This window comes from Mustelus asterias, chromosome 6 (assembly GCF_964213995.1).
Source record: "Mustelus asterias chromosome 6, sMusAst1.hap1.1, whole genome shotgun sequence".
Classification (NCBI taxonomy): Eukaryota; Metazoa; Chordata; class Chondrichthyes; order Carcharhiniformes; family Triakidae; genus Mustelus; species Mustelus asterias.
In genome coordinates, this window is record NC_135806.1 from 32,193,327 (window position 1) to 32,220,777 (window position 27,451).

General features: G+C 47.1%; 1 protein-coding gene across 3 annotated transcripts in view; it reads right to left on the reverse strand.

The window, feature by feature from the left end:
• Positions 1-27,451, reverse strand: part of LOC144494796 (adhesion G protein-coupled receptor L3-like) — a 978,643-nt gene that overhangs the window by 138,999 nt on the left and 812,193 nt on the right. For all 3 annotated transcript variants that reach the window (XM_078214147.1, XM_078214145.1, XM_078214146.1), the window contains 4 exons: positions 21,430-21,639; positions 15,406-15,626; positions 8,730-8,796; positions 7,875-7,966 (listed from right to left, as the gene is read on the reverse strand). In XM_078214147.1, coding sequence (XP_078070273.1) covers positions 7,875-7,966; positions 8,730-8,796; positions 15,406-15,626; positions 21,430-21,639 — 590 coding nt within the window. The remainder of the gene's footprint in view (positions 1-7,874; positions 7,967-8,729; positions 8,797-15,405; positions 15,627-21,429; positions 21,640-27,451) is intronic.

Below are 27,451 nucleotides of genomic sequence, written 5' to 3' on the forward strand. Positions count from 1 at the left end.
AAACACAATCATCAAATTTAACTACCAGAGTCAGTCACCATCTTTTTCTGAATAACCGAAAAATTGTATCCTTGTGGCAATTTTTCAGAAATACTTTGGGGGAAAAAAAGGGGGCGATAGCAGCTCCAGGGATCCAAGTGTGTCAAGTGGGTGGCAGAATTTACAATACAAAATCCTTCTTTCAGACAGACAGAATGAAGATTTGGGAAAAGTGAATCGTGTGGAGGACGGAGAAGATCTGCAGAGAGATTTGGACAGGCTGAGTGAGTGGGCGAGGATATGGCAAATGGAGTATAACGTTGATAAATGCGAGGTTATACACTTTGGAGGAAATAATAACAAATGGGATTACTATCTCAATGGAAACAAATTAAAACATGCTACCGTGCAAAGGGACCTGGGGGTCCTTGTGCATGAGACGCAAAAGCCCAGTCTGCAGGTACAACAGGTGATCAAGAAGGCAAATGGGATGTTGGCCTATATTGCGAGGGGGATAGAATATAAAAGCAGGGATGTCTTGATGCACCTGTACAGGGCATTGGTGAGGCCGCAGCTGGAATACTGTGTGCAGTATTGGTCCCCTTATATGAGGAAGGATATATTGGCATTGGAGGGAGTGCAGAGAAGGTTCACCAGGTTGATACCGGAGATGAGGGGTTTGGATTATGAGGAGAGGCTGAGGAGATTGGGTTTGTACTCGTTGGAGTTTAGAAGGATGAGGGGGGATCTTATGGAGACTTATAAGATAATGCGGGGGCTGGATAGGGTGGAGGCGGAGAGATTCTTTCCACTTAGTAAGGAAGTTAAAACTAGAGGACACAGCCTCAAAATAAAGGGGGGTCGGTTTAAGACAGAGTTGAGGAGGAACTTCTTCTCCCAGAGGGTGGTGAATCTCTGGAATTCTCTGCCCACTGAGGTGGTGGAGGCTACCTCGCTGAATATGTTTAAAGCGCGGATGGATGGATTCCTGAGCGGTAAGGGAATTAAGGGTTATGGGGATCAGGCGGGTAAGTGGTACTGATCCACGTCAGATCAGCCATGATCTTATTGAATGGCGGGGCAGGCTCGAGGGGCTAGATGGCCTACTCCTGCTCCTATTTCTTATGTTCTTATGTTCTTATGTTTTAGAACATACTAGGTTCCATCATTGCAGACGGGACATTTCACAAAGCTTTCTCCTCCAGTTTGTTGTCCACCAACATTCCCAACTGGATGTGGTAGGACTGCAGTGCTTTGATCTGATCCATTGGGTATGGAATCGCTTAGCTATGAAAGTCTGTATTGTAGTTTTATAAGGTTGGCACCTCTTTTTTTCTAGTATGCGCTTCGACACTTCCCATTGAATTAGGGTTGATCCCTAGTTTGATGTTGATGGGCATGCCAGACCACAACGTTATAGATAGTTGCAGAATTCTATTCTACTGCTCCTGAATACTTGCTTCATGAATATTTGTTTTTGAGCTGTGGATCTGTTATGAATCCATCCCATTTAGCATATTAGTAGTTCCAAACAACACGACTGAAGGCATCCTTACTATGAAAATGGGACTTGGATTCTACAAGAACTATGTAGTGGTTACTGTTCTCAATACTCTCATGGATAGCTGCAAATGAGACAGGTAGACTGATAAGCATGAGATCAAGTAGGTTTTTCCCTCATGAATCTACCATCCAGTTCTTCAGAACGTGGCCAGCTCAGTAAGTAGTGGTGTTAATTTACCAGTCTTGGTGATGAACATTGAAGTACATTCTGTACCATCGCTTTCTTCAGTGCTTCATAGAATCATAGAATCCTACAGTGCAGAAGGAGGCCATTCAGCCCATCGAGTCTGCACCAACTACAATCCCACCCAGGCACTATCCCCATAAACCCATGCATTTACCCTAGTTAGTCCCCCTGACACTAAGGGGCAATTTAGCATGGCCAATCTTTGGACTGTGGGAGGAAACCGGAGCATCTGGAGGAAACCCATGCAGTCACGGGGAGAATGTGCAAACTCTGCACAGACCGTGACCCAAGTTGGGAATCGAACCCGTGTCCCTGGCGCTGTGAGGCAACAGTGCTAAGCACTGTGTCACCGTGCCGCCCCTTCTTTCCAATGATGTACAACATGCAACAGTTTTTTTTTATATATAGTATATTCGTTCATGGGATGTAGGCACCACTGGCAAGGTGAGCATTTATTGCCCAACATTAATTTCCCTTGAAAAAGTGGTGGCGAACCACCTCCTTTAACTGCTGCAGTCTGTGTGTAGTGAGGGCACACCCTCACATCCGGAAGCAAATTCAAGGATTTCAACTCACCAATAGTGAAAGAACAGTGATATATTTCCAAGAAAGGTTTGGGCGCAACTTGCAGGGGAACTTTTAAATGGTGGTATTCCCATACATCTGCTGACCTTGTCTTTCTAGATCTTAGAGGTCACATGAGTTGCTGCAATGCATCTTACTGAGGGTACACACTCCTGCCACTGTATGTTGGTGGTGGAGAGAGAGAATTTTTAACATGGTGGATGAGCGTGGGGAGGCAATGGCCTAGTGCCATTATTGTTAGACTATTAATCCAGAAATGCAGCTAATGTTCTGGCAACTTGGGTTCGAATCCTGCCATGACAGATGGAGGAATTTGAATTCAATAAAAAATATTTGGAATTAAGAATCTACTGACGATCATAAAACCATTGTCAAGTGTCGGAAAAAAACCCATCTGGTTCATTAATGCACTTTAGGGAAGGAAATCTGTGTCCTTACCTGGTCTGGCCTACGTGTGACTCCACAGCCGCAGCAATGTGGTTGACTCTCAACTACCCTCAGACAACTAGGGATGGGCAATAAATACTGGCCAGCCAGTGATGTCCATGTTAAAAAAAAATATGTGCAGGCTGCTTTGTCTTGCATTGTTGTAGAGCATGTTTGCGTAATAGAGTCATAGAGGTTTACAGCATGGAAACAGGCCCTTCGGCCCAACTTGTCCATGCCACCCTTTTTTTTAAAAAAAACCCTAAACTAATCCCAATTGCCCGTATTTGGCCCATATCCCTCTATACCCATCGTACCTATGTAACTATCTAAATGCTTTTTAAAAGATAAAATTGTACCTGCCTCTGCTACTACTTCTGGCAGCTTGTTCCAGACACACACCATCCTCTGTGTGATAAAATTGCCCCTCTGGACACTTTTGTATCTCTCCCCTCTCACCTTAAACCTATGCCCTCTAGTTTTAGACTCCCCTACCTTTGGGAAAAGATATTGATTATCTACCTTGTCTATGCCCCTCATTATTTGATAGACCTCTATAAGGTTATCCCTCAGCCTCCTACGCTCCAGAGAAAAAACTCCGAGTCTATTCAGCCTCTCTATATAACTCAATCCATTTGGTCCCGGTAGCATCCTAGTAAATCTTTTCTGCATTCTCTCTAGTTTAATAATATCCTTTCTATAATAGGGTGACCAGAATTGTACACAGTATTCCAAGTGTGGCCTTACCAATGTCTTGTACAACCTTAACAAGACGTCCCAACTTCTGTATTCAATGTTCTGACCTATGAAACCAAGCATGTCGAATGCCTTCTTCACCACTCTGTCCACCTGTGACTCCACTTTCAAGGAGCTATGAACATGTATCCCGAGATCTCTTTGTTCTGGAACTCCTCACTTTCGCCCTGCCATTAACTGAGTAAGTCCTGCCCTGGTTCAATCTACCAAAATGCATCACCTCACATTTGTCTAAATTAAACTCCATCTGCCATTCGTCAGCCCACTGGCCCAATTGATCAAGATCCCGTTGCAATTGGAGATAACTTTCTTCACTGTCCACTATGCCACCAATCTTGGTGTCATCTGCAAACTTACTAACCATGCCCTCTATATTCTCATCCAAATTGGTTCCAATGTTTGAGCTGCATTCAGACAAGTGGAGAGCATTTCATTACACTCCTGACTTGTGACTTGTAGATGGTGGACAGACTTTGGGAAATACTGATTCATCAGCTGAGTGACAGTAGTAGGTGATAATCAGCAGGAGATACTTGTCTCTCAATATTGTCTAGGAAATAAACATTGCCTCAGTGTGCCAATATCAGATTTTAAAAAATACACACAAAATAGCTCTTCAGAGATAGTGTAAAATTCCATTGATGCTCTTAAGAAAAAACATTAATTGAATATTTACTTGAAAGAAAAGCCTCTTAGTGCAAGGAACAGTGGGGAGAAGATTAAATGGGTCTGCTCAAAAAAAATGATGGCTGAACAACTTTACTTTTGATCTTAATTATTTCTTCCTCTCTCCCGTGCCTAGTGGCACATGAGGCAGATGAAGCAGTGCTTAAATGAAAAAAAGTACTGCGGATTCTAAGGATCTGAAATAAAAATAGGAAGTGCTGGAAACTCAGCAGGCCTGGTAGCATTTATGCAGAAAAAACAGCATCTATGGACGCAGAAATGGGGTTCATGTTTCAAGTCTTCTTTGGTTCCAATGCTATCATTGCGTTTCTCCAGCATCTTCTGTTTTTATGCTTAAGTCTGCTTCCATGACTATTTTCCTGAGGCAGATGACCAACCTGTTGCAGAGGTTTGATGCGTACCACTCCACATCACGGAAACTCTCCCATAGGCACACTGGAAGGACTTACAGGTTGACAATCAACCAATTTGGCCATGTTATCAATGTTCCTTCTGTGATCATGAGGTCCTTGAGTAGGACTTGATCCTTGGTTCAGAGGCAGAGATGGTACCCATTGTGCAACAAGGATTTCCATTACTAATCTTAACAGTTACTCAAGAAATCAGGCTGCCAATTACTTCTATTAATTACTAGCAATATACAGTCTATTTGCTAGGTTTCCGTGTTTAATGTAGAAATTTAAGAAAATTAAAGATCTTATCAGAACACATGATTAGGTAAATTAATCCCATTTTATTTGTTCAAAAGCTAAGTCCAGAAAACTGGACCAGTAGACATGAGAGAAAAGTTGTGAGAAATACATTTTGAGAAGTTTTCAAAAAGATTTTTGGACTTGGAGATAAATACTTGCAATAATCTGCCAAGCAACAGAATAAAGACGACAAAATTAAATTTCTCAGAATGTAATGACAGGATAATTGATATTTTATAGAGATGTATTGGAATGGGTCAAATTCTCATTCCCTATCCTATATTTTGAATCAGTTGTGCCCAATTCTAACCAGCTGAGCTATCCAGGGTATCAATGGCCATATTCAAAACGTTAGACAATGGAATAGTTATACTGGGCTATTGGAGAAAATAACCCCACACTGATGGATTTAATACTGGATATGACTGTTGCAAGTCACTAGTGTGGAAATAATTAAGACCACAGGAACCCTCAAAGTCATAACAAAAACTGCAACAGGGGCACAAACCACCATAAAAGCAACATACCCGACTTGCTGTGTGGCCAAGCTAGCCTGCCCTGAAGCTCTGTTTAAATGTCAAAACAGTCACATGTTAGTTTGCTACTGCATAAAAAAACTTGTCTCAAAAAAGCCACAGATTCCCAGCACATTGTGCTTTTAATCTCATTAGAACTGGCTGCTTGCCAAAACAACGGGTTGCAGTGCACCTTATGACAATATAAGTAGAATCTTGAACCACAATAGCCTATCTTTCTCATGGTATATGCATAGGGCATGGAAATTCTGGAAGGAATCTTACCAAAAAAATTGTAATTTGCAGTGGGCCGGGGGAAGTGGAGAAAAAAAGGTGTGTGTCGGATTAAATTACTTGAGACAGAAAAGAGATAGAAACATGGAAAAACTACAGCACAATACAGGCCCTTCAGCCCACAAAGTTGTGCCGAACATGTCCCTACCTTAGCGATTACTAGGCTTACCTATAACCCTCTATCTTGCTAAGTTCCATGTACTTATCTAAAAGTCTCTTAAAAGACCTTTTCGAATCCACCTCCACCACCATTGCTGGCAGCCCATTCCACGCACCCACCACCCTCTGAGTGAAAAACTTACCCCTGACATCTCCTCTGTACCTACTCCCCAGCACCTTAAACCTGTGTCCTCTTGTGGCAACCATTTCAGCCCTGGGAAAAAGCCTCTGACTATCCACAAGATCAATACCTCTCAAAATCTTATACACCTCTATCAGGTCACCCCTCATCCTTCGTCTCTCCAAGGAGAAAAGGCCGAGCTCACTCAACCTATCCTCATAAGGCATGGCTCCCCAACCCAGGCAACATCCTTGTAAATCTCCTCTGCACCCTTTCTATGGCTTCCACATCCTTCCTGTAATGAGGCGACCAGAACTGAGCACAGTACTCCAGGTGGGGTCTGACCAGGGTCCTATATAGCTGCAACATTATCTCACGACTCCTAAACTCAATTCCTCGATTGATGAAGGCCAGTACACCATACGCCTTCTTAACCACAGCCTCAACCTGCACAGCTGCTTTGAGCGTCCTATGAACTCGGACCCCAAGAACCTTCTGATCTTCCACACTGCCAAGAGTCCTACCATTAATATTATATTCCGCCATCCTATTTGACCTGCCAAAATGAACAACCTCACACTTATCTGGGTTGAACTCCATCTGCCACTTCTCCGCCCAGTCTTGCATCCTATCAATGTCTCGCTGCAACTTCTGACATCCCTCCACACTATCCACAACACCTCCAACCTTTGTGTCATCAGCAAACTTACCAACCCATCCCTCCACTTCCTCATCCAGGTCATTTATAAAAATCACAAAGAGTAAGGGTCCCAGAACAGATCCCTGGGGCACTCCACTGGTGACCGACCTCCATGCAGAATATGACCCATCTATAACCACTCTTTGTCTTCTGCGGGCAAGTCAGTTCTGGATCCACAAAGCAATGTCCCCTTGGATCCCATGCCCCCTCACTTTCTCAATAAGCCTTGCATGGGGCACCTTATCAAATGCCTTGCTGAAGTCCATATATAGTACATCTACTGCTTTTCCTTCATCAATGTGTTTAATCACATCCTCAAAAAATTCAATCAGGCTCGTAAGGCATGATCTGCCTTTGACAAAGCCATGCTGACTATTCTTAATCATATTATACCTCTCCAAATGTTCATAAATACTGCCTCTCAGGATCTTCTCCATCAACTTACCACCACTGAGGTTAGACTCACTGGTCTATAATTTCCAGGGCTATCTCTACTCCCTTTCTTGAATAAAGGAACAACATCCGCAATCCTCCAATCCTGCGGAACCACTCCCATCTCCAATGATGATGCAAAGATCATCGCCTGAGGCTCGGCAATCTCCTCCCTTGCCTCCCACAGTAGCCTGGGGTACATCTCATCCGGTCCCGACGACTTATCTAACTTGATGCTTTTCAAAAGCTCCAACGCATCCTCTTTCTTAATATCTACATGCTCTCATATGTTCTTAATATCTACATGCTCTCAGCATCAGATATCTAGATGCTGGTGTGAACTATGCAAGAGAAACTCAAGTTCAAACTGAGATGGTGTTTACTTTCTTTTGTGTCACCCCATTTATGACCTACCTGATGTTGCAGCTGAGAACAAGACACCTAGTTTTATAATATATTATTAAATCTTGAAAATAGTTTTGGTTATTTCAGAAATACCATTATATATTAAAGGAATTGTGTGCGAGTTGATAAAGGAAAGGGAAATGCGATCTGGTTAAACAGCAAGAAGGTGCTTGCATTGGTTGCAAGTGACATCTTAACACAATACAATCCTTTTATCTATTGAACTACGTTGAAAGGTTAACGCAATGTTCAAATGTTAAGTGACACAAAACAGGCAAAAGTCTGGGAACTATTTTCTCATTTTTAGATCCCAAATTAACAACAGCTTTCTCAAAGAAGCAAATGCTCATTGAAGTTGACAGTAGCAACTTACTTGATATTGTCCAAACAGCTAGATTCTGGCTTCAACACAGTTGTATGATGGAACATCTTGTAAAGAGCAATCCCAAGAAATATCACATTTAACTGCAAATTTGAGAAAAGGAAAACCAAATTAAGTTTCTTTTCTTAATTTTAAAATGTCTTCTCTTTCAGGGTTCCTCCAGTCCCCTATACTATTTCCCACATGGCAAAAGGTTACACAAGCTAAGTAACTTTCCTTTGAGAGTTCATTCTTCCTCAATGAGCATGCATGAAACTTATATTCAGTGCTATTCCTCCTGATGCCTGACATCACATTTAACCATGTGGGAAAAAATCTGCACACTATTGATTCACAGTGCATTGAGTGTCTGAATGGCCTATTCCTATTTCTGTGTTCCTAGTGAACCAGAGTCCAGTATTATCAGCGTATCTGAATCAACTTCACACAACTAGTGGCTGACTTGCTGTTTCAGTTGTGTAACAATTAGGACTCCAGTATGATTCAGAATTGCATTGTTATTAATAATATTACATGTCTGTAAATAGAAGCAAAACAATGGGTTACCTTGACTTTAAATTAAGTCTGCAGAGATTATACATTTTCATAGATTTATTAAAGTATTAAAACATCTAATTCTTAATTTACTATTTCACTGCAGTTATTCTTTTTGGATCCATTACTACAGAAATCACCATCATATCCCTTTACATCCCAAAGCCCTATAATTCCTTGCAGTGACTAAGTGGGTCAGGGAGGAACATTTATTTTTAAAATGAATGCCTATAAATTAGGAACATACAGAAAAGGTCCACTGAAAGTCTGTTTTATGCCCTTGGAGGTGGTGTGTTAATTAGCAGTACTTACCATAATAATCAAGGTCGCAGGGCCTATAAAGCTCCAAATGAAGTAGGTGTCGAGCCTCAACCAACATCTGTAATGAAACGCAGGGGACAGCAGGCATTCAAGGTCTGAGTGTGGGACATGCATCAACAGCATGGACTGACAGAGAGGAATGTACTCTGCAAATCAAGCCACTGAGAGCCAGGAATTATTACACCATTGTTCATTTAAATGTTGAATTATAGGCCCAATTTTTGACAGCATCACTGATGGAGGAAGATAATTAACTCTTGGAAAAGAAAGCAGAAGACCTGATGACAGCACACGTGTGTATGCCAGCACCTGCCTCAGCTGTCAAGACAATCATCACAGGGAAATAAAAATGCAACACAGCCATTACATCTTCGAGCTTTAAACTTCCTCTCCTCCCCACTAACTATAACCTGTCAATCATTTATCTAACAGAATTGATCAAAGCAAAGCCCTATCCAAAGTAAAATAAAGAGCATGATATGAACTTTGATGAGCTGAGGTGATCAGGCTTTCAGATTGTTAAAAATATATTTCATTAACATAATTAATTCCTAGCTTGAAAACATTATAGAAAGCTCAGGCAGATATATGACCTTCACCTAAATTATTAATCACATAATTTCCATTACATTCAACACAAGCAAATTTGTAGTTCTCTTGAAAATTACCTTCTTTCTCCAGTTTCATTTATGTGATAGATGGACAGAATGGATTTGACAAGTACTTTCAAATAGAATTATGTACTTTAAAAAAATACAAGAACCTCGACATGGATTTAAAGTGAGAATGAATTTTATGGGTCACATAAATACATTTAAGCAGGTAAAAGTTCATTCTGCATGCTGTATCTATTTGACATTAGTGGGCAGAAATTGCCATAAAGCAAGGAAGTTGCTCATTCTACTGAAGAGTTCCAGAACTCACTGAAAAGAATTGCACTGGAGGATTCTAGGCAGAGTTGGGAAATATGCACAAATGCAAAATACTGTTGAATATTTGAAATCTAAAATAAAAACAGAACTTGCTGGAGATACTCAGCAGGACAGGCAGAATCTGTGGAGAGAGAAACAGAGTTAACAAATCCTACCAGATTTTACCACACTCCTGCCAAAATAAAAATCAAGGGGATGTGTTTCAGGCCATCATGCAGGGGATGGGGCCTCAACACACAGCAAAACCCCGCTGCTTAGAGATTGAGGTGCAATCTTTAAAGGGCGCCCTGATCATTACAGGAATATATCTCCCCACCCCAGCCCACAATGGAGGTCTCAGGGGCTCCCTCTCCACCCCCAATTGGAGTGGACACTTCTTTACAGGCCCCCCCCCCCTCCAATCATCGGCCCTTTCCCTGCCATCCCCCCGATCATTGACCCCTTCTTCCCACCATCAACCCTAATCCCCCACAGTCTGAGCTGGCACTCACCTCCACCCTCTTCCCCCTAACAAGCATTGCTGTCATCCCCAGCTCTTCCATCTGCTCCCGGCCACCAGCACGTCTAAATGAATCCCCCCCCCCGCTAACCTTCCATGAGGCTCACACTGGGGTCTGCCCTTTGGCACAGGTTGGCACTGCCAGGTTGGCATGGTGCTACCCTGGCAGTACTGACTTGTGTCAAGGGGCAGTGCCAAGGGGCATTGCCAGGACACTGCCCGTCATTGTCCCTCTTCCCCGGAGACTATATTTACCTTTACGCCCCCAGGGAGAACATCATGACAGGTTCAGGTCTTAGTGGCGTTATGTCGGCGCAATGTCAATATGTGGCGGGTGAGTCAATATCTGGCGAGGGGGCGGTTTAATTACATTAAAATCTATTCAATTCCATGTAAAGCAGGCTCACACCCAATGGTGTCGCTGGCAAGGGGCAGTGAGGTTCCGAAATGACCTTCACGCTGGCGAGATCTGCAACTTCCGGATCTTGAGGCCCGCCAACATTCACACGGACTGTGAACACGGGCTCAAGATCACCCTCAACATTTCACGTCCATGATCATTCTTCAGAACTGGGAAAGTTAGGTTTTAAACGAAGTGGATGGGAGTATTGGAAATAGAACAAAAGTGAAAGTCTGTGGCATGGTGGAAGGCAAGAGAGATTAAATGAGAAAAGAGCTTTTGGTGTAAGGCCAAAGGGAGGAACAAGGAAACAAATAAACAAAGGGGGTGATCTTACCAAAAAAATGCTCAGTGCCAAACGAGCATGAAAATGGGAGAGAATATTTGGACAAATTCCCATGGCACTGAGAAACAAAATCCCAAACGCGATTCGCACTGCCCCAGATATCACCCTCTCCCCCCCATCACCACCCCAACCCTGATCGCCACGCCCGATTCCCCTCCATTAACCACCCCACCCCCCAGCTGATCACCGCCTCCGATTCCACCCCTCTCCCCCTTTCAGGCTGATCCCCAAGCCCCCATCATGACCCACTCCCTTCAGGCCCTGCCCCTCCCTTAGGCCCCGCCCCTTTGGCACTACCCAGTGCCTGCCTTGGCACTGCCCAAGGGGCGCTGTCTGGCTTAGACTCTATCAACATTGCAGTCAGAAACAGTGGGGTACTTGAGATGCATGAAGGGAAATGAAAATAAACTCAGGTGGCTGGAGCTTGACAGAAATCCATTGAGCTGTCAATGCAATCTTTTTCAAGGTACTGCCTGAACCCACCCAACTCCCAGGACCCGAGGGATCCTTCCCCTGAAGCCTGGCAGCAGCAGAGGGGCAAATGGCCACTGGACCTACCTCCTTGAGCCCCCTCGGGGCCCAAGGTGCCAGGCCAGGGTGTCAGTGCCAAGGGACCAATGTGCATGGCCTGAAGGGGGGTTGAGTAGTGAGTTTGGAGGGGTAGGGATGCTGAGTGGAAAGTCTTAGGGGAAAGAGGTGTTGAGTGGAAGAGGGGGTCGGGTCGGGTCACCCTGATGCCTGAGTGTGGGACTGGAGATAATTTATTATTTGTGGTTGGGGGGGGGAATACCCTCTCTTTTCTGAGGGGTTGGTGGAGCTGCCCTGGTCAGTATGGGGGGGGTTACCATTTCATTTTTTGTGGGGAAGGAGTCCTGTCCCCAAGTGTGAAGATTGGGGAGTCATTTATAAATGGCGGCCCAATCTTGGAACAGTGGGGCTGGCCGGTGGGTTGCTCGAAATTAGCTTATCAGCATCTTTCAGGTGGGTGAATCCCACCGGACAGACATTGACTGCGCCAGTGGGAAACACTCCCATTTTCCTGCTGGTGTGGGCACTTAGCCTCAAAATGGGAGAATCGGGCCCAAAGAGTCTAGAGAGAGAGATATAGACAGGTTAAGTGGGTGGGCAGAAACTTGGCAAATGGAATATAACGTATGCACTTCGGTAGGAAGAATAAAGGAGCTGAATATAATTTAAATGGGGAAAGACTGCAGAAAGTTGCAACACAGAGGAATTTAGGGGTTTTCATGCATCAATCACAAAAAGCTCGCTTTCAAGTTCAGCATGTAATCGGGAAGACGAATGGAATGTTGGCCTTTATTTCAAAGGGAATGGAGTATAAAAATAAGGAAGTCTTGCTAAAATTATACAAGGCGCAAGTTACACCACACCTGAAATCCTGTGAACAGTTTTGAACCCCTTATCTAAAGAAATATATACCGGCATTGGAGACAGTCCATGAAAGGCTCACTTGGTTGTTTCCAGGAATGAGTCAGAGTCACAGAGATTTACAGCATGGAAACGGGCCCTTTGGCCCAACTTGTCCATGCCGCCCTTTTTCTTTTTTAACCCCCAAGCCAATCCCAATTGCCGCATTTGACAAATATCCCTCTATACCCATCGTACCCATGTAACTGTCCAAATGCTTTTTAAAAGACAAAACCTCTACCTCGACTACCACCTCTGGCAGCTTGTTCTAGACGCTCACCACCCTCTGTGTGAAACAATTGCCCCCTGGACATTTTTGTATATCTCCCCTCTCATCTTCAACCTATGCCCTCTAGTTTTAGACTCCCCTACCTTTGGGAAAAGATATTGACTATCTAGCTGATCTATGCCCCTCATTATTTTATAGACCTCTATAAGGTCACCCCTCAGCCTTCTTTGCTCCAGAGAAAAAAGTCCCAGTCTATCCAGCCTCTCCTTATAACTCAAACCATCAAGTCCTGGTAGCATCCTAGTAAATCTCTTCTGCACTCTTTATGGTTTAATAATATCCTTTCTATAATAGGGTGACCAGAACTGTACACAGTATTCCAAGTGTGGCCTTACCAATGTCTTGTACAACTTCAACAAGATGTTCCAACTCCTGTATTCAATGTTCTGACCAATGAAACCAAGCATGCTGAATGCTTTCATCACCACTCTGTCCACCTGTGACTCCACTTTCAAGGAGCTATGAACCTATACCCCTAGGTCCCTTTGAACTGTAACTCTCCCCAACGCCCTACCATTAACTGAGTAAGTCTTGCCCTGGTCCAATCTACCAAAATGCATCACCTCGCATTTATCTAAATTAAACTCCATTTGCCATTCGTCAGCCTACTGGCCCAATTGATCAAGATCCCGTTGCAATCCGAGATAACCTTCTTCACTGTCCACTATGCCACCAATCTTGGTGTCATCTACAAACTTACTAACCATGCCTCCAATATTCTCATCCAAATCATTAATATAAATGACAAATAACAGTGGACCCAACACCGATCCCTGAGACACACCACTGGTCACAGGTCTCCAGTTTGAAAAACAACCTTCTACCATCACCCTCTGGCTTCTGTCATCAAGCCAATTTTGTATCCATTTAGCTACCTCACCCTGGACCCTGTGAGATTTATCCTTATGCAACAACCTACCATGTGGTACCTTGTCAAAGGCCTTGCTAAAGTCCATGTAGACAACATCAACCGCACTGCCCTCATCTACCTTCTTGGTTACCCCTTCGAAAAACTCAATCAAATTTATGAGATATGATTTTCCACTCACAAAACCATGCTGACTGTCCCTAATCAGTCCTTGCATCTCTAATGGAGGGATTTTCTGATGAGGGGAGGTTAAGTAGGTTGGGTCTGTACTTACTGAAGTTTAGAAGAATGGGAGGCCACCTTATTGAAACATACAGGATTCTCGGGGCACTTGACAGGGTAAATGCTGAGTGGCTGTTTCTCCTTATGGGAGAGTTAATGACGAGAGGGTGTAATCTCAGAGTAAGGGGTGTCCCATTTAAGAAAGAGATAAGGAGGAATTTCTTCCCTCAATGGGTAGTGTATCTGTGGAATTCTTTAGCGCAGAGGGTTTTAGGCGCTGGATCGTTAAGTATGTTCAAGGCTGAGATAGACAGATTTTAATCAGTAAGGGAATCAAGGGTTATGGGGATAAGGCAGGAAAGTGGAGCTGAAGATGATTACATCAGATCAGTTATGATCACATTGAATAGTGGAGCAGACTCAATGGGCAGAATGGTCTACTTCTGCTCCTCTGTCTTATGGTCTTACAGAAAACATCATCAATACAGTCATCGATGTTCTGGAAAAAAATGAATATGGGGAGTGGGTGGGGAGAGCTGCTAAGTAGGACTGGAGCAAAGAATGTTTTACATACCCCACAGAAGACAAGTATAGCTAGAATCCTGGATAAACACTTTTCATTTGAAGAAATGATTGGAGTGGAGAGAGAAATTGTCCAGCCGGATGATACTTTCTCTATTTTTACTTACGTTAAAACCTTGCACTATTTAGCAGTTCCACTTTCAGATAGCTCACTCACATTAACCAATCTGGAAGTTTAAAACCTATAAACAGTGCCAACTTACTTCTGAGAGAACATCAATAAACATTTCACTACAGGGAATCTCAGCTCCTGAAATCCTCACTATTCTCACTCAAGACCTTGATCTACGTTGGAAGATTTTCTTCTGCAAACATTTCCCTTCAGTTTTCATCCATAAACCTGGTCTATCGTGTGAATAAGATTCTAATAACACAGATGTTGAATGGGTTGTCCAGTAACTTTGATTATGTAACAATATCTTCAACCAACTGTTTTTATTTTAACACAAAGTGCTTGAACTTTGAACCTGTTGGGGCCGGGATCAGAGGTGAGTCAAAGTTAAAAACAACCCTCCATCCTGCCCCAAGGTGATTTCTGCCCAAATAAGGGGTTCGGCTTAGGCACCTGGAGGCTGCCTCCCAGCAGGAAGCCAGGGACTGGCACTCCAGGCAGGCCTGTCTGGGTGCTACACCAGCCACAGACCACTCTGTGGTGTGCTCCATGCCCCACCCATGCGTAGTGGTGGCCTGACTGCAAAATCTATTTTCAAATTAAACTTTTAAAAGACTGGAGGGAGGGGATCCTAAATATGAAGCATTACCTCTTTCACTAACCACAGACTGCTGTTGCTTGCATGGAAATCCTCTGACTGGCTCTCCGGCTTTGAGTGCCCACTGCCATTCTTAACTGAATGTTGAGCCCACCCTCTGGCCAGTAATTGCCTCCCCTGGTGAAAAATCACATTGAATGACTATTTCCCACAATGTGTGTACTCTGGCCTGCATTTTACCCTGTTATTGGCGCTTGGAAATCTGGAAGGAAAATGCTGCCCCAAAATTACCTATCTTTACGTACTCATCTCCATCTGTATTCTTCACATTTACAAATTCATCAATCAGACAGAAGTTATCAGCATTTCCTTTCAAAGCAAAATAACTCACGCTGTTGTTGTTCCATAACTTCGGTAGTCCACAGCAGCTGAAACAGCAATAATAAGTGCAGGTACTCCATATCCAACTAGATAGAAATATTTTTTGCGGGAGTGTTCACTTTCAAAGACTTCCACTAACATAATGTAGAGCTGAACCCCCTCCAGGAACATCCATGTGAACGCAGCCAGGAAGAAGAAGTGAAGCAAAGCAGCAAATACTGCACAAGCAATCTGCAGGAAACCAAACTGACAGATGAGCAAGATGCATTCTCTCACTCCTTAATCTTTAGAATCCACAAAAAAATCAGGTATTACAACTTTCCAAGTATTTTCTTAATGACTAGCTGCAGTTGCATTTCATAAGAGTCAGCAGAAGCATCAAGTTTCCCTTACAGTCAGCAAATTTACAAATTCAACAGGGGCAAATTTTCTTAATCTCAGCTATTGAATGTGCAAACACCTCAAAAATCTCCATAAGTTCATCAGAGAGCCATCGACCTGATTATTTTGTCAAAATAAATGTTTTTGCACCCAAGAGGCAGTAGAGTTAAGTGAAATGCAAGAGGGAGAAAAGAAAAATGGTGCTGTAAAAAGCAGTAGCAATTGCTTTAGGGAGGCATGGTGCCACAGTGGTTAGCACTGCTGCCTCACAGTGCTAAGGACCCGGGTTCAATTCCCAGCTTGGGTCACTCTGTGGGGAGTCTGCATGTTCTCCCTGTGTTTGTGTGGGTTTCCTCCGGATGCTCCGTTTTCCTCCCACAGTCCAAAGAAGTGTGAGTTAGGTGGATTCGTCATGCTAAATTGCGCCTTAGTGGCAGGGGGACTAGCTAGGGTAAATGCATGGGGTTATGGGGATAGGGCCTGGGTGGGATTGTGGTCAGTATGGACTTGATGGGCCCAATGGCCTCCTTCTGTACTATAGGGATTCTATTCTATAAACTGCTGGTTAAGATGCAGCAACATAACAAATGGGTTTAAGGGAAAGCATTGGGAGATAAGTGCTCTGACCATTTAAGGTCAGCCATTGTTCTTCAGTGGCAAGCTTGAGGCAAGGAAATACTGTGTTTCAAGAATTAAAATAAAAATTACAATTCAACTCATGTGACTCTCAGCTGTCACTGCAAAGATTTTTCAGTGGGATTTGACCCATTCCACAACCTGCTTTCTAAAAATCATCAGTCATGCCTGCAATCATTAAACTTTATAGACTTCAGCTGTTGTGACTTAAAACACTTAAATACTACAACACACAGCCAACCAAAAAAACCAACAGGATGCATCACAAACACTGGAGTAAATGGACCATCAATCATTCACTTAAGCATCAATTTGATTGGTAAGTGGACAGTTGAAAAGTGCTAAAGAATTAGTGGGGAAAATCCTGTTGTTCACAATGCTTTACAAGAAAGTAATTGTGCCTGAAGAGCGATGGCATCATAAGGGGGAGTGGCTGGCTACAATGTCATCATACCTGCTCTGAGCAACCCTGCCTTCAAAACAAGTTAGAAATGCTTGACGAAAGTTGGAGGGAAAAAATATTCTTGCAGTGGTTGAAGTCTAATAAAGTGCAGAAATGAGCTCATCAGAAATTGTTTACTTGAATAAGTGAGGATTACACAATGCAAAGATTTGTAAATAGCATTTCAGCAATGATTGGTATGAGTGCTTACTGACTATGACTTTATTCAACATATGGCAGCAGTGAATGTGGAGAAGGGGAAAAAAAAGTATAGGCGCTGTAAGTGGCTCTAAGCTAACAGCAGGTATTGCAATTATATTGACAACTGCTGTGTATTCTGTGGTGTAAATTTCAACCTCTTCATTTGGTCAATCGTCTGCTGAAGCCCATCATCCATTGCTGGTAGCACCCACCCAATTTACATCCCATTGAAATCAAAACCAGGTTCTCTTGGTTGGGGAGCTTCGAACCAGGGGGAGCCACTTAGGACTGAGATGAGGGGAATGTTTTGTACTCAGAGGGTTGTGAATCTTTGGAATTCTCTATCCCAGAGTGCTGTGGACACTGAGTCAATGAATGTGCTTCAAGCAGAGATTGACAGATTTGTCAATGCTGATGACTTAAAGGGATATGGGGATAGCGTGGGAAAAAAGGCACTGAAGTGGATGATCAGCTACAATCATATGGGATGGCGGAGCAGACTCAATGGGCTGAATGACCTACTCCTGTTTTCCTATGTTTTGACAATGAACATAAGATTAGGTCCACCAGGTGGTGAAGTTCAAATGTACTCTTGTACATTCTGTCACATTGTCTTTTAGACCAGTAAGGCTTTTTATTCTGTGCACAAGAAAAGAACAAAGTGCATCATTACATTAATAAAATAATGTTATTAAGAAATGAAGTGCTTGTTGTACCATTCCAGAAGGTGCTAAAGTGCCTAATCAGAAGATGAAATTCCTCAAGAAGTAAATCACTGCTTCACCTAGAAGGAATGTTTGGAGCCTTGGACAGTGAGGTGAGAGAAGCAGTGATTTACTTATATTTCTTTCAATTTAGTCTACATTTGCTACTGATAATGTGGTCTCCTCTACGCTGGGAAGACCAAATGCAGACTAAGTGGTCAATTCAGGAGGAGCTGGGGCTTGAACTCAGAAATGGCAATGGGAGCTGGTACAGAAGCCAGAGATGGGCAGGATTTGAGGCTGAAATGGGGAGCTATCTGGGGAGTCCAAGAACCACAGGGGGCAAAATTACCGGCTCATGGTAGGACTCTGAAGAGTGCAGTTGAACAGAGGGATCTGGGAATACAGGTACAGAGTTCCCTAAAAGTGACGTCACAGGTGGATAGGGTCGTAAAGAGTGCCTTTGGTACATTGGCCTTTATAAATCGGAGTATCGAGTATAAAAGTTGGAGTGTTATGGTAAGGTTATATAAGGCATTGGTGAGGCCGAATTTGGAGTACTGTGTACAGTTTTGGTCACCTAGTTACAGGAAGGATGTAAATAAGATTGAAAGAGTGCAGAGAAGGTTCACAAGGGTGTTGCCGGGACTTGAGAAGCTGAGTTACAGAGAGAGATTGAATAGGTTGGGACTTTATACCCTGGAGCGTAGAAGATTGAGGGGAGATTTGATAGAGGTGTATAAGATTTTGATGGGTATCGATAGAGTGAATGCAAGCAGGCTTTTTCCGCTGAGGCTAGGGGAGAAAAAAAACAGAGGGCATGGGTTAAGGGTGAAAGGAGAAAAGTTTAAAGGGAATATTAGGGGGGGCTTCTTCACGCAGAGAGTGGTGGGAGTGTGGAATGAGCTGCTGGATAAAGTGGTAAATGCGGGGTCACTTTTAACATTTAAGAAAAACTTGGACGGGTTCATGGATGAGAGGGGTGTGGAGGGATATGGTCCAAGTGCAGGTCAGTGGGACTAGGCATAAAATGGTTCGGCACAGACAAGAAGGGCCAAAAGGCCTGTTTCTGAGCTGTAATTTTCTATGGTTCTATCACACCAGTCAATCGGCATGGCGCGTCATTAAGATTGCGCAAGAGGCGAAAAACTGGGTTCGCACCCTGTTTCTTGCCTCTCGTGATATTCCCGGCCCTGTTCTGCCAGCATAATTAGCCTTGCGCCCTGATTTCAAGATTTATAACCTAATTTTAATATTATTATTGAGCCTGGGACGCAATTGTCTGGGCTCACTCACCTTAACGGCCTCGCCAATGAGGATTACGTATAGTCCCCATCAACAGGGACCAAACATGATGGCCTCGCCAGTGGGACTGGAGGCCATTGAAGCCCTCTAGGTGGTCAGGGGCAGGGGCGGGTAGTGCCCCTTGAGGAGAGGGTGGGGCCCCAGGTGGGCAGGGCTTGAAGTGGAGGTAGGGCATGGGGATCTGTATATTCCGCATTAAGGATTGGCCGGTGGTGAGGAGAATCGAGGTGGTAGGGGGCGGGGTGGGGGATGAGTGACAGAAAAAAAATGATCCCAAAAAACGAAAGAGAATCGCACCCTTTTTTTGGGTGAGCTATCTTATGGCACTTAGAAAAAAAATGATCCCAAATGTGATTCTTGCCATAGGAGGAGTGGACGGATTCTATTCACGAATCTATACTAGAGTGCATAGTTCACTGGGAATTTAAGTGCCATAAGATAGCTCGCCCCAAAAATGGGTGTGATTCTCTTTCGTTTTCATGTTCGTTCAGCACTCAGAATTTTGTTTAAGATCGCCCTGAGAGAGTAGATTTTTGGAATGGTTACAGCACAGCAAGATACCATTTGGTCCATTGTGACTGTGCCACCACTGGCCCCCACCACCTTTTCCCTGTAGATTTTCAGAATGGTGAGCAAAGTGAAGGAGAGGAATGCGTAGATAATGGTGCCAAATCAAAAACAAAGAAAATAATGAGCTCCTCATTTTAAACAAAATGTATGAGTGGAGGAGACATGGGAGAGGAGTTGTTAGCGAATCATTCTCGAGTAGATTCGGCTGAGAAAGGTGAGGCCTAGTAGAGTTTGACATGATCCAGCACAGTCAGGTTTTCTTTACAAGTAAATCACAATATTGAGAAAATCTGCATCTTAGCCAATAATCTGGCGGGAACACAGAGACAAAGTACCAGCTGAGGAACAGAAGAGTGAGACACTCAGTCCTTGTCTCAGAGCTAAGTGATATAGCCACATCAGGTTTGCCATTATGTCACCTGAATGAAATGTCAAATGCCAAAAACAACTCGCAAAAGGACACATGGCTTTTTTTTAACTTTTGAGAGAAACAAGGCAGAGTCATATAAGTAGAACTTGCTTTGACTGCTACTCTGCATTTTAATTTTATAAAATAAAGCCACTTGACAGTTCATAGCTATATTCACCATGCTTCAGTCTACATTCTACATGTGGCAGCACAGTGGTTAGCACTGCTGCCTCACAGCGCCAGAGACCCGGGTTTGATTCCCGGCTTGAGTCACTGTCTGTGTGGAGTTTGCACGTTCTCCCCGTGTCTGTGTGGGTTTCCTCCGGGTGCTCCGGTTTCCTCCCACAGTCTGAAAGACATGCTGGTTAGGTAGATTGACCCAAACAGGCACCAGACTGTGGCGACTAGGGGAATTTCACAGTAACTTCATTGCAGTATTAATGTAAGCCTTACTTGTAACTAATAAATAAATTAAACTTTACATTCATAGAGAGCAAGATCCTGAACCAGAAAAAAAATCCTGTCCTTTATTAAAGTCAATAGTGCCCATTCATTTAGCAGGAGTGAAATATTCTTATGAGTGGTGATGGTCGATGTGGGGACAACTGATACAGACAGAGGCCTAAGTTTTTCAGGTTTTCAATATGTTGTCGGTGAGCTTAGTTGGCTGGACAGCTAGTTCAGGATGCAGAGCCACACCAACAGTGTGAGTTTAATTCCTGTACCAGCTGAGGTTAATTATGAAGGCCCTGCCTTCTCAACCATGTCCCTCATCTGAGGTGTGGTGATCCTCAGTTTAAATCAGCAGCAGTCAGCTCTCCCCCTCAAAAGGGAGAGCAGCCTATGATCATCATGGACCATGGTGACTTTGCCTTTTTACTTGTATGACAATGAAGACCCAAGTAGGTATCAACATTTCTGTAAAAATCAGCCTGCATCATAAATACATCAACAGTCTTCACATAATAACACTGCAGAAAAGCAAGTCCGACACACACCAGCCAAATAATTTCTTCAGGATCAATCCTGATCCTATTGCAAGTTTGGTCATCTTGATCAGGTTGATACAGGGTCAATTGGTAGCCATGACCCTTTAGGCTCTTATGTCCAATCATTATTTCGGGCAATTATTGGAAAATTTGAAAATCAGGTGAAGACAGGACCAGCCTTGGCTGCAATAATCTTCCTGGAATAGCTTGCAAACACTCATTCCCATTTTTATGTGAAGAACAACACATGGCTGAGGTATCAGTAAGGCTTGTAATTTGGGAAAGCCAATTGGTCCCTCAGGTATGAAACTGTACTGAGTGGGAGTTATATTTATGGCAGGTGTCCCATGGAACTGTCAATTTAGGTAGGTTGCCCACAAAAACTGAACATGCTCACCGGTTGATCTGTACGATTGATTCCAATCAGGAAAAGCAACTCGGCCACAAAAAGACTGATGCAAAGGTTTTTGTGGATGGTGTTTCGATCACTCTGAAGTCCGTGAAAGAAACAAAAAGTGAAGATGCAGATCAGGAGACAAACAAGTGATATCAGGATACCGACCCAGGTAATAACTTCCAGCAGCAGTTCATGGACAGGGTCACTAAACTGGGAACACAGTAAGGAAATTACCAGTCAATAGACAAATGTGAGTTAATCTATACAATACATCAACTTACTCTTACTGTAGTCTGGCAGGATAGACTTTTCCAATAAATCATCAATTACAAATCATTACTGTTAGCCTTGATTGCAGAAAATAATTTTAAACATAAACACAGGCATATGTGGCTTCACACCCTTCAGCATGCTTTCTTCACTGAAATAAGCCTCATATTTATTGTAAGCATCTGCAGCACAGATTGTGACAATGACAAGACAGACACTGAATCAAAGACTAATGAATTCTAATTGTCAATTTTATTTTTTATATTTCAACTTCTGCCTGTAAGAATCAATTTACATTTTCATTGTGTCTTCTCATCCCCCCCCCAAGGATGTCCCAAACTGTGTATACATTAATTTTAAAGTGCAGTCATTGTGAAACTGGCACATTTGCTTCAATAACAACAAACGGTATTTTTATTCAGGCAGATTTGCTTGAGTGAGCAAGTAAGTCACGATACAAGTAAGTGCCCTACTATCTTCAGATAATGCCTTGGGACCGCTTACATCCAGCTGTGTCATACTTGGCTCAATGCGTGGCCCCTGCGGCTCTATCAATCAACCTCATTAAAGCCAGACATTCTGATCATTATATTCAGTTTGTGATAGTTTGCTGTGCACAAATTGGCTGCTTCTTTTGCTACAGCGCAACAATGGCTATACTTTCGAAATGTTTCTCTGGCCGAAAAACTTTGGGACGTTCAGAGTTTGCAAAAAGCATTATGTAATTGCAAGGCCTCTTTTGTTTCTTTTTTTTCTCTTATATAGGCTGAGACCTCAATGCTGTGCTGTGGGAATACTGTATTGTTGGAGTTCCAATGTCTCTGGAAAGAAATTAAACAGAGGCCAGGTGAACATAAATTTCCCATGGTACTTTGAATATCAACAGGGAGTTCTCCCGTTACCCAGACCCTTCAATTTACCCTTCAATCAACACCACCAAAATAAATTTTCTGAGCATGTATTTCATTGTATTTGTGGGATCTTCATGTACTCCCTACATTCGGGTAGCATAATGGCACAGTGGTTAGCACTGCTGCCTCACAGCATCAAGGATCCTGTTCGATTCCAGCCTTGGATGACTGTGTGGAGTTTGCATGTTCTCCCCATGTCTCCCTGTGTTTCCTCCGGGTGCTCCAGTTTCCTCCCACCGTCCAAAGATGTGCAGGTTAGATGGATTGGCCATGCTGAATTGCCCCTTAGTGACCAAAGAGGTGTAGGTTAGGGGGATTAGCCATGGTAAATGTGCGGATTGCAGGGTGGGGTGGGTCTGGTTAAAGTGCTTGGAGGGTTGGTACAGACATGATGTGCCAAATGGTTTCCTTCTACACTCTGGGGATTTTATGATTCCAAAAGTGACTACAAAAGTAATTAATTAGCATTGAAGCACTTTGCCATACCTTTAAAGTGCAACATCTCCAGAGTTGCATCAATGGACAGCAGCAAGTAAAAACGCAGCAGCATATCTCTATAGTGTGTGACTCAATTGATTGTGTTGGATGGGATGGAGAGCAAAGAACTCCCCATGCCAGAGCAGGACCTAGTGAATTAGTAGAGGAAGGTATGGGCATTGACTTGAGATATACCAACCTGCACAGATGTGTGCCTAACCAGTAGCATCTGGGTCAGCTGTCAGGCAAGAGAGATAGTTTTAAGTAGTTTATATTTGTATTTGTGGGTATTAAGTTTAATTTCATGGTTATGTATTTGAAAGGGTTAATGATGTCTGTTTGGTTCAGGTGCCTGCATTGTAATTAGTGTTTATAGCCTGAAAGTAAACAGGGTTTCAAAGAAAACTGGGTTGTTGCTTAGCAACCAGTATTCACCCGAGATTAGAAAGTTTTAGTTTTAAGCTGGACCCAGGAGAAGCTGGACGGGACCAGGGAACTGGAAAAGAGCAGACTTCCCAAAAGAACCAAAAAACCCAGGAACTAAGAAGTTGGGACAGAAAGTACATCTCAGGAAGACAGTCAAATTAAAGGAACATAAACAAGATTATTCACAAAGTCCTGTTTAGGGGAATTCAAGTAAAAAGCAGAGAAAGTGCTCTGAGCTGAAGAGACAGCTGCAAGAACCAAATTTATTATCAGCTGGGTGAGAAACCAGGCATCCTCTGAGGTAAATCTAAAGTTTGGTGACAGTTAATACAACAAATGAAGCAGCGGTGTTCTGTTGGCATGGCTGGATACCTAAAAAATGGTGTGGAAACTTAAATGCACATGGCAATCCAAGGCAGAGGATACTGAAAGGGGATTTTGAAATCCAGGAGGTGGATCTTTGGTGAAGGCACCCTTGAGAAAGCCTTGTGTGAGAGAAAATTCCAAGGTGTGTTTTTTCAAAATCTGAATAACTGATCTCCAAGTAACTGACAACTCTTTAAACTTACCTTCTGATTGTAACTTCCTGCCTACAGCTCACCATATCTCCTGACTCTCCATCTCTCTTGACTCACTTATTGACCACATTCCTCTTACAACTCTCCCACTATCTTCCCAGTCGTGCCTTCCCTCCCCAACCCTTCACTTGCTGTTCCTCCTGTTTGCCACGTCCTGATCCTGAACTCTCACTGTTAGCGAGGGCTCAGGAGCAAGATGGCCAGAGGGAGGAAGTGAGTGAGGGATGGATGGAGTGCCATGGACAGCGCCGGGAGGGAGGGAGGTAAAGAGTGGGAGGGAGGGTCATGGAGAGAACCAGAGAGTAGGAGGGTCGAGGGAGGAAAGTGGAGAGTGGGAGGTTTGGGGAGAGATGCAGAAAGTGGGAAGATAAGGGTAGGGAAATGGTGAGTGGGAGAGTCAGGGGGGAGAGATTCAGAGAGAGTGGGGGGAGAAGCGGGGAGTGGTGGGGGGGAAGCGGGGAGTGGTGGGGGGGAAGCGGGGAGTGGTGGGGGGGAAGCGGGGAGTGGTGGGGGGGAAGCGGGGAGTGGTGGGGGGGAAGCGGGGAGTGGTGGGGGGGAAGCGGGGAGTGGTGGGGGGGAAGCGGGGAGTGGTGGGGGGGAAGCGGGGAGTGGTGGGGGGGAAGCGGGGAGTGGTGGGGGGGAAGCGGGGAGTGGTGGGGGGGAAGCGGGGAGTGGTGGGGGGGAAGCGGGGAGTGGTGGGGGGGAAGCGGGGAGTGGTGGGGGGGAAGCGGGGAGTGGTGGGGGGGAAGCGGGGAGTGGTGGGGGGGAAGCGGGGAGTGGTGGGGGGGAAGCGGGGAGTGGTGGGGGGGAAGCGGGGAGTGGTGGGGGGGAAGCGGGGAGTGGTGGGGGGGAAGCGGGGAGTGGTGGGGGGGAAGCGGGGAGTGGTGGGGGGGAAGCGGGGAGTGGTGGGGGGGAAGCGGGGAGTGGTGGGGGGGAAGCGGGGAGTGGTGGGGGGGAAGCGGGGAGTGGTGGGGGGGAAGCGGGGAGTGGTGGGGGAGAAGCGGGGAGTTGGGGGGGGAAGCGGGGAGTTGGGGGGGGAAGCGGGGAGTTGGGGGGGGGAAGCGGGGAGCGGGGAGCGGGGGGGGGAAGCGGGGAGCGGGGGGGGAAGCGGGGAGCGGGGGGGGAAGCGGGGAGCGGGGGGGGAAGCGGGGAGCGGGGGGGGAAGCGGGGAGCGGGGGGGGGAAGCGGGGAGCGGGGGGGAAGCGGGGAGCGGGAAGCGGGGAGCGGGGGGGGAAGCGGGGAGTTGGGGGGGGAAGCGGGGAGTTGGGGGGGGTGAAGCGGGGAGTTGGGGGGGGTGAAGCGGGGAGTTGGGGGGGGGGTGAAGCGGGGAGTTGGGGGGGGGTTAAAGCGGGGAGTTGGGGGGGGGTGAAGCGGGGAGTTGGGGGGGGTGAAGCGGGGAGTTGGGGGGGTGAAGCGGGGAGCGGGGGGAGGAAGCGGGGGGGGGTTAGCGGGGAGCGGGGGGGGAAGCGGGGGGGAAGCGGGGGGGAAGCGGGGAGCGGGGGGGGGGAAGCGGGGGGGGAAGCGGGGAGCGGGGGGGAGAAGCGGGGAGCGGGGGGGGGAAGCGGGGAGCGGGGGGGGGGAGCGGGGGGGGGGAGCGGGGGGGGGGAGCGGGGGGGGGAAGCGGGGAGCGGGGGGGGGAAGCGGGGAGCGGGGGGGGGAAGCGGGGAGCGGGGGGGGAAGCGGGGAGCGGGGGGGGGAAGCGGGGAGCGGGGGGGGGAAGCGGGGAGCGGGGGGGGGGAAGCAGGGAGCTGGGGGGGGAAGCGGGGAGTTGGGGGGGGAAGCGGGGAGTTGGGGGGGGGGAAGCGGGGAGTTGGGGGGGTGAAGCGGGGAGTTGGGGGGGTGAAGCGGGGAGTTGGGGGGGTGAAGCGGGGAGTTGGGGGGGGTGAAGCGGGGAGTTGGGGGGGGTGAAGCGGGGAGTTGGGGGGGGTGAAGCGGGGAGTTGGGGGGGGTGAAGCGGGGAGTTGGGGGGGGGTGAAGCGGGGAGTTGGGGGGGGGGTGAAGCGGGGAGTTGGGGGGGGTGAAGCGGGGAGTTGGGGGGGGTGAAGCGGGGAGTTGGGGGGGTGAAGCGGGGAGCGGGGGGAGGAAGCGGGGGGGCGTTAGCGGGGAGCGGGGGGGGAAGCGGGGAGCGGGGGGGAAGCGGGGAGCGGGGGGGGAGTGGGGGGGGAAGCGGGGAGTGGGGGGGGAAGCGGGGAGTGGGGGGGGAAGCGGGGAGTGGGGGGGGAAAGCGGGGAGTGGGGGGGGGGAAGCGGGGAGTGGGGGGGGGGGAAGCGGGGAGTGGGGGGGGGGGAAGCGGGGAGTGGGGGGGGAAGCGGGGAGTGGGGGGGGAAGCGGGGAGTGGGGGGGGGAAGCGGGGAGTGGCGGGGGAAGCGGGGAGTGGCGGGGGAAGCGGGGAGTGGGGGGGGAAGCGGGGAGTGGGGGGGGAAGCGGGGAGTGGGGGGGGGAAGCGGGGAGTGGGGGGGGGAAGCGGGGAGTGGGGGGGGGAAGCGGGGAGTGGGGGGGGGAAGCGGGGAGTGGGGGGGGGAAGCGGGGAGTGGGGGGGGGAAGCGGGGAGTGGGGGGGGGAAGCGGGGAGTGGGGGGGGGAAGCGGGGAGTGGGGGGGGGAAGCGGGGAGTGGGGGGGGGAAGCGGGGAGTGGGGGGTGGGGGGGAGGGGGGAGCGGGGAGTGGGTAGGGGGGAGCGGGGAGTGGGTGGGGGGGAGCGGGGAGTGGGAGGGGGGAGTGGGAGGGGGGAGCGGGGAGTGGGAGGGGGGAGCGGGGAGTGGGAGGGGGGAGCGGGGAGTGGGAGGGGGGAGCGGGGAGTGGGAGGGGGGAGCGGAGAGTGGGAGGGGGGAGCGGGGAGTGGGGGGGTGGAAGCGGGGAGTGGGGTGGGGAAGCGGGTGTGGGGGGTAAGCTGGGGGGGAGCGGGGAGTGGGGGGGGAAGTGGGGAGCGGGGGGGGGGGAGGCGGGGGGGGGGGGAGTGGGGGGGTGGGGAGCGGGGGGCAGAAGCGGAGAGCGGGGGGGTGGAAGCGGAGACCGGGGGGCGAAAGCGGAGACGGAAGCGGAGAGCAGTGTTGGAAGCAGAGAGCGGGGGCGGGGGGGAAGCGGGGAGTGCGGGGGGAAGCGGGGAGTGCGGGGGGAAGCGGGGAGTGGGGGGGGAAGCGGGGAGTGGGGGGGGAAGCGGGGAGTGGGGGGGGAAGCGGGGAGGAAGCGGGGAGTGGGGGGGGAAGCGGGGAGTGGGGGGGGAAGCGGGGAGTGGGGGGGGAAGCGGGGAGTGGGGGGGGAAGCGGGGAGTGGGGGGGGAAGCGGGGAGTGGGAGGGGAAGCGGGGAGTGGGGGGGGAAGCGGGGAGTGGGGGGGGAAGCGGGGAGTGGGGGGGGAAGCGGG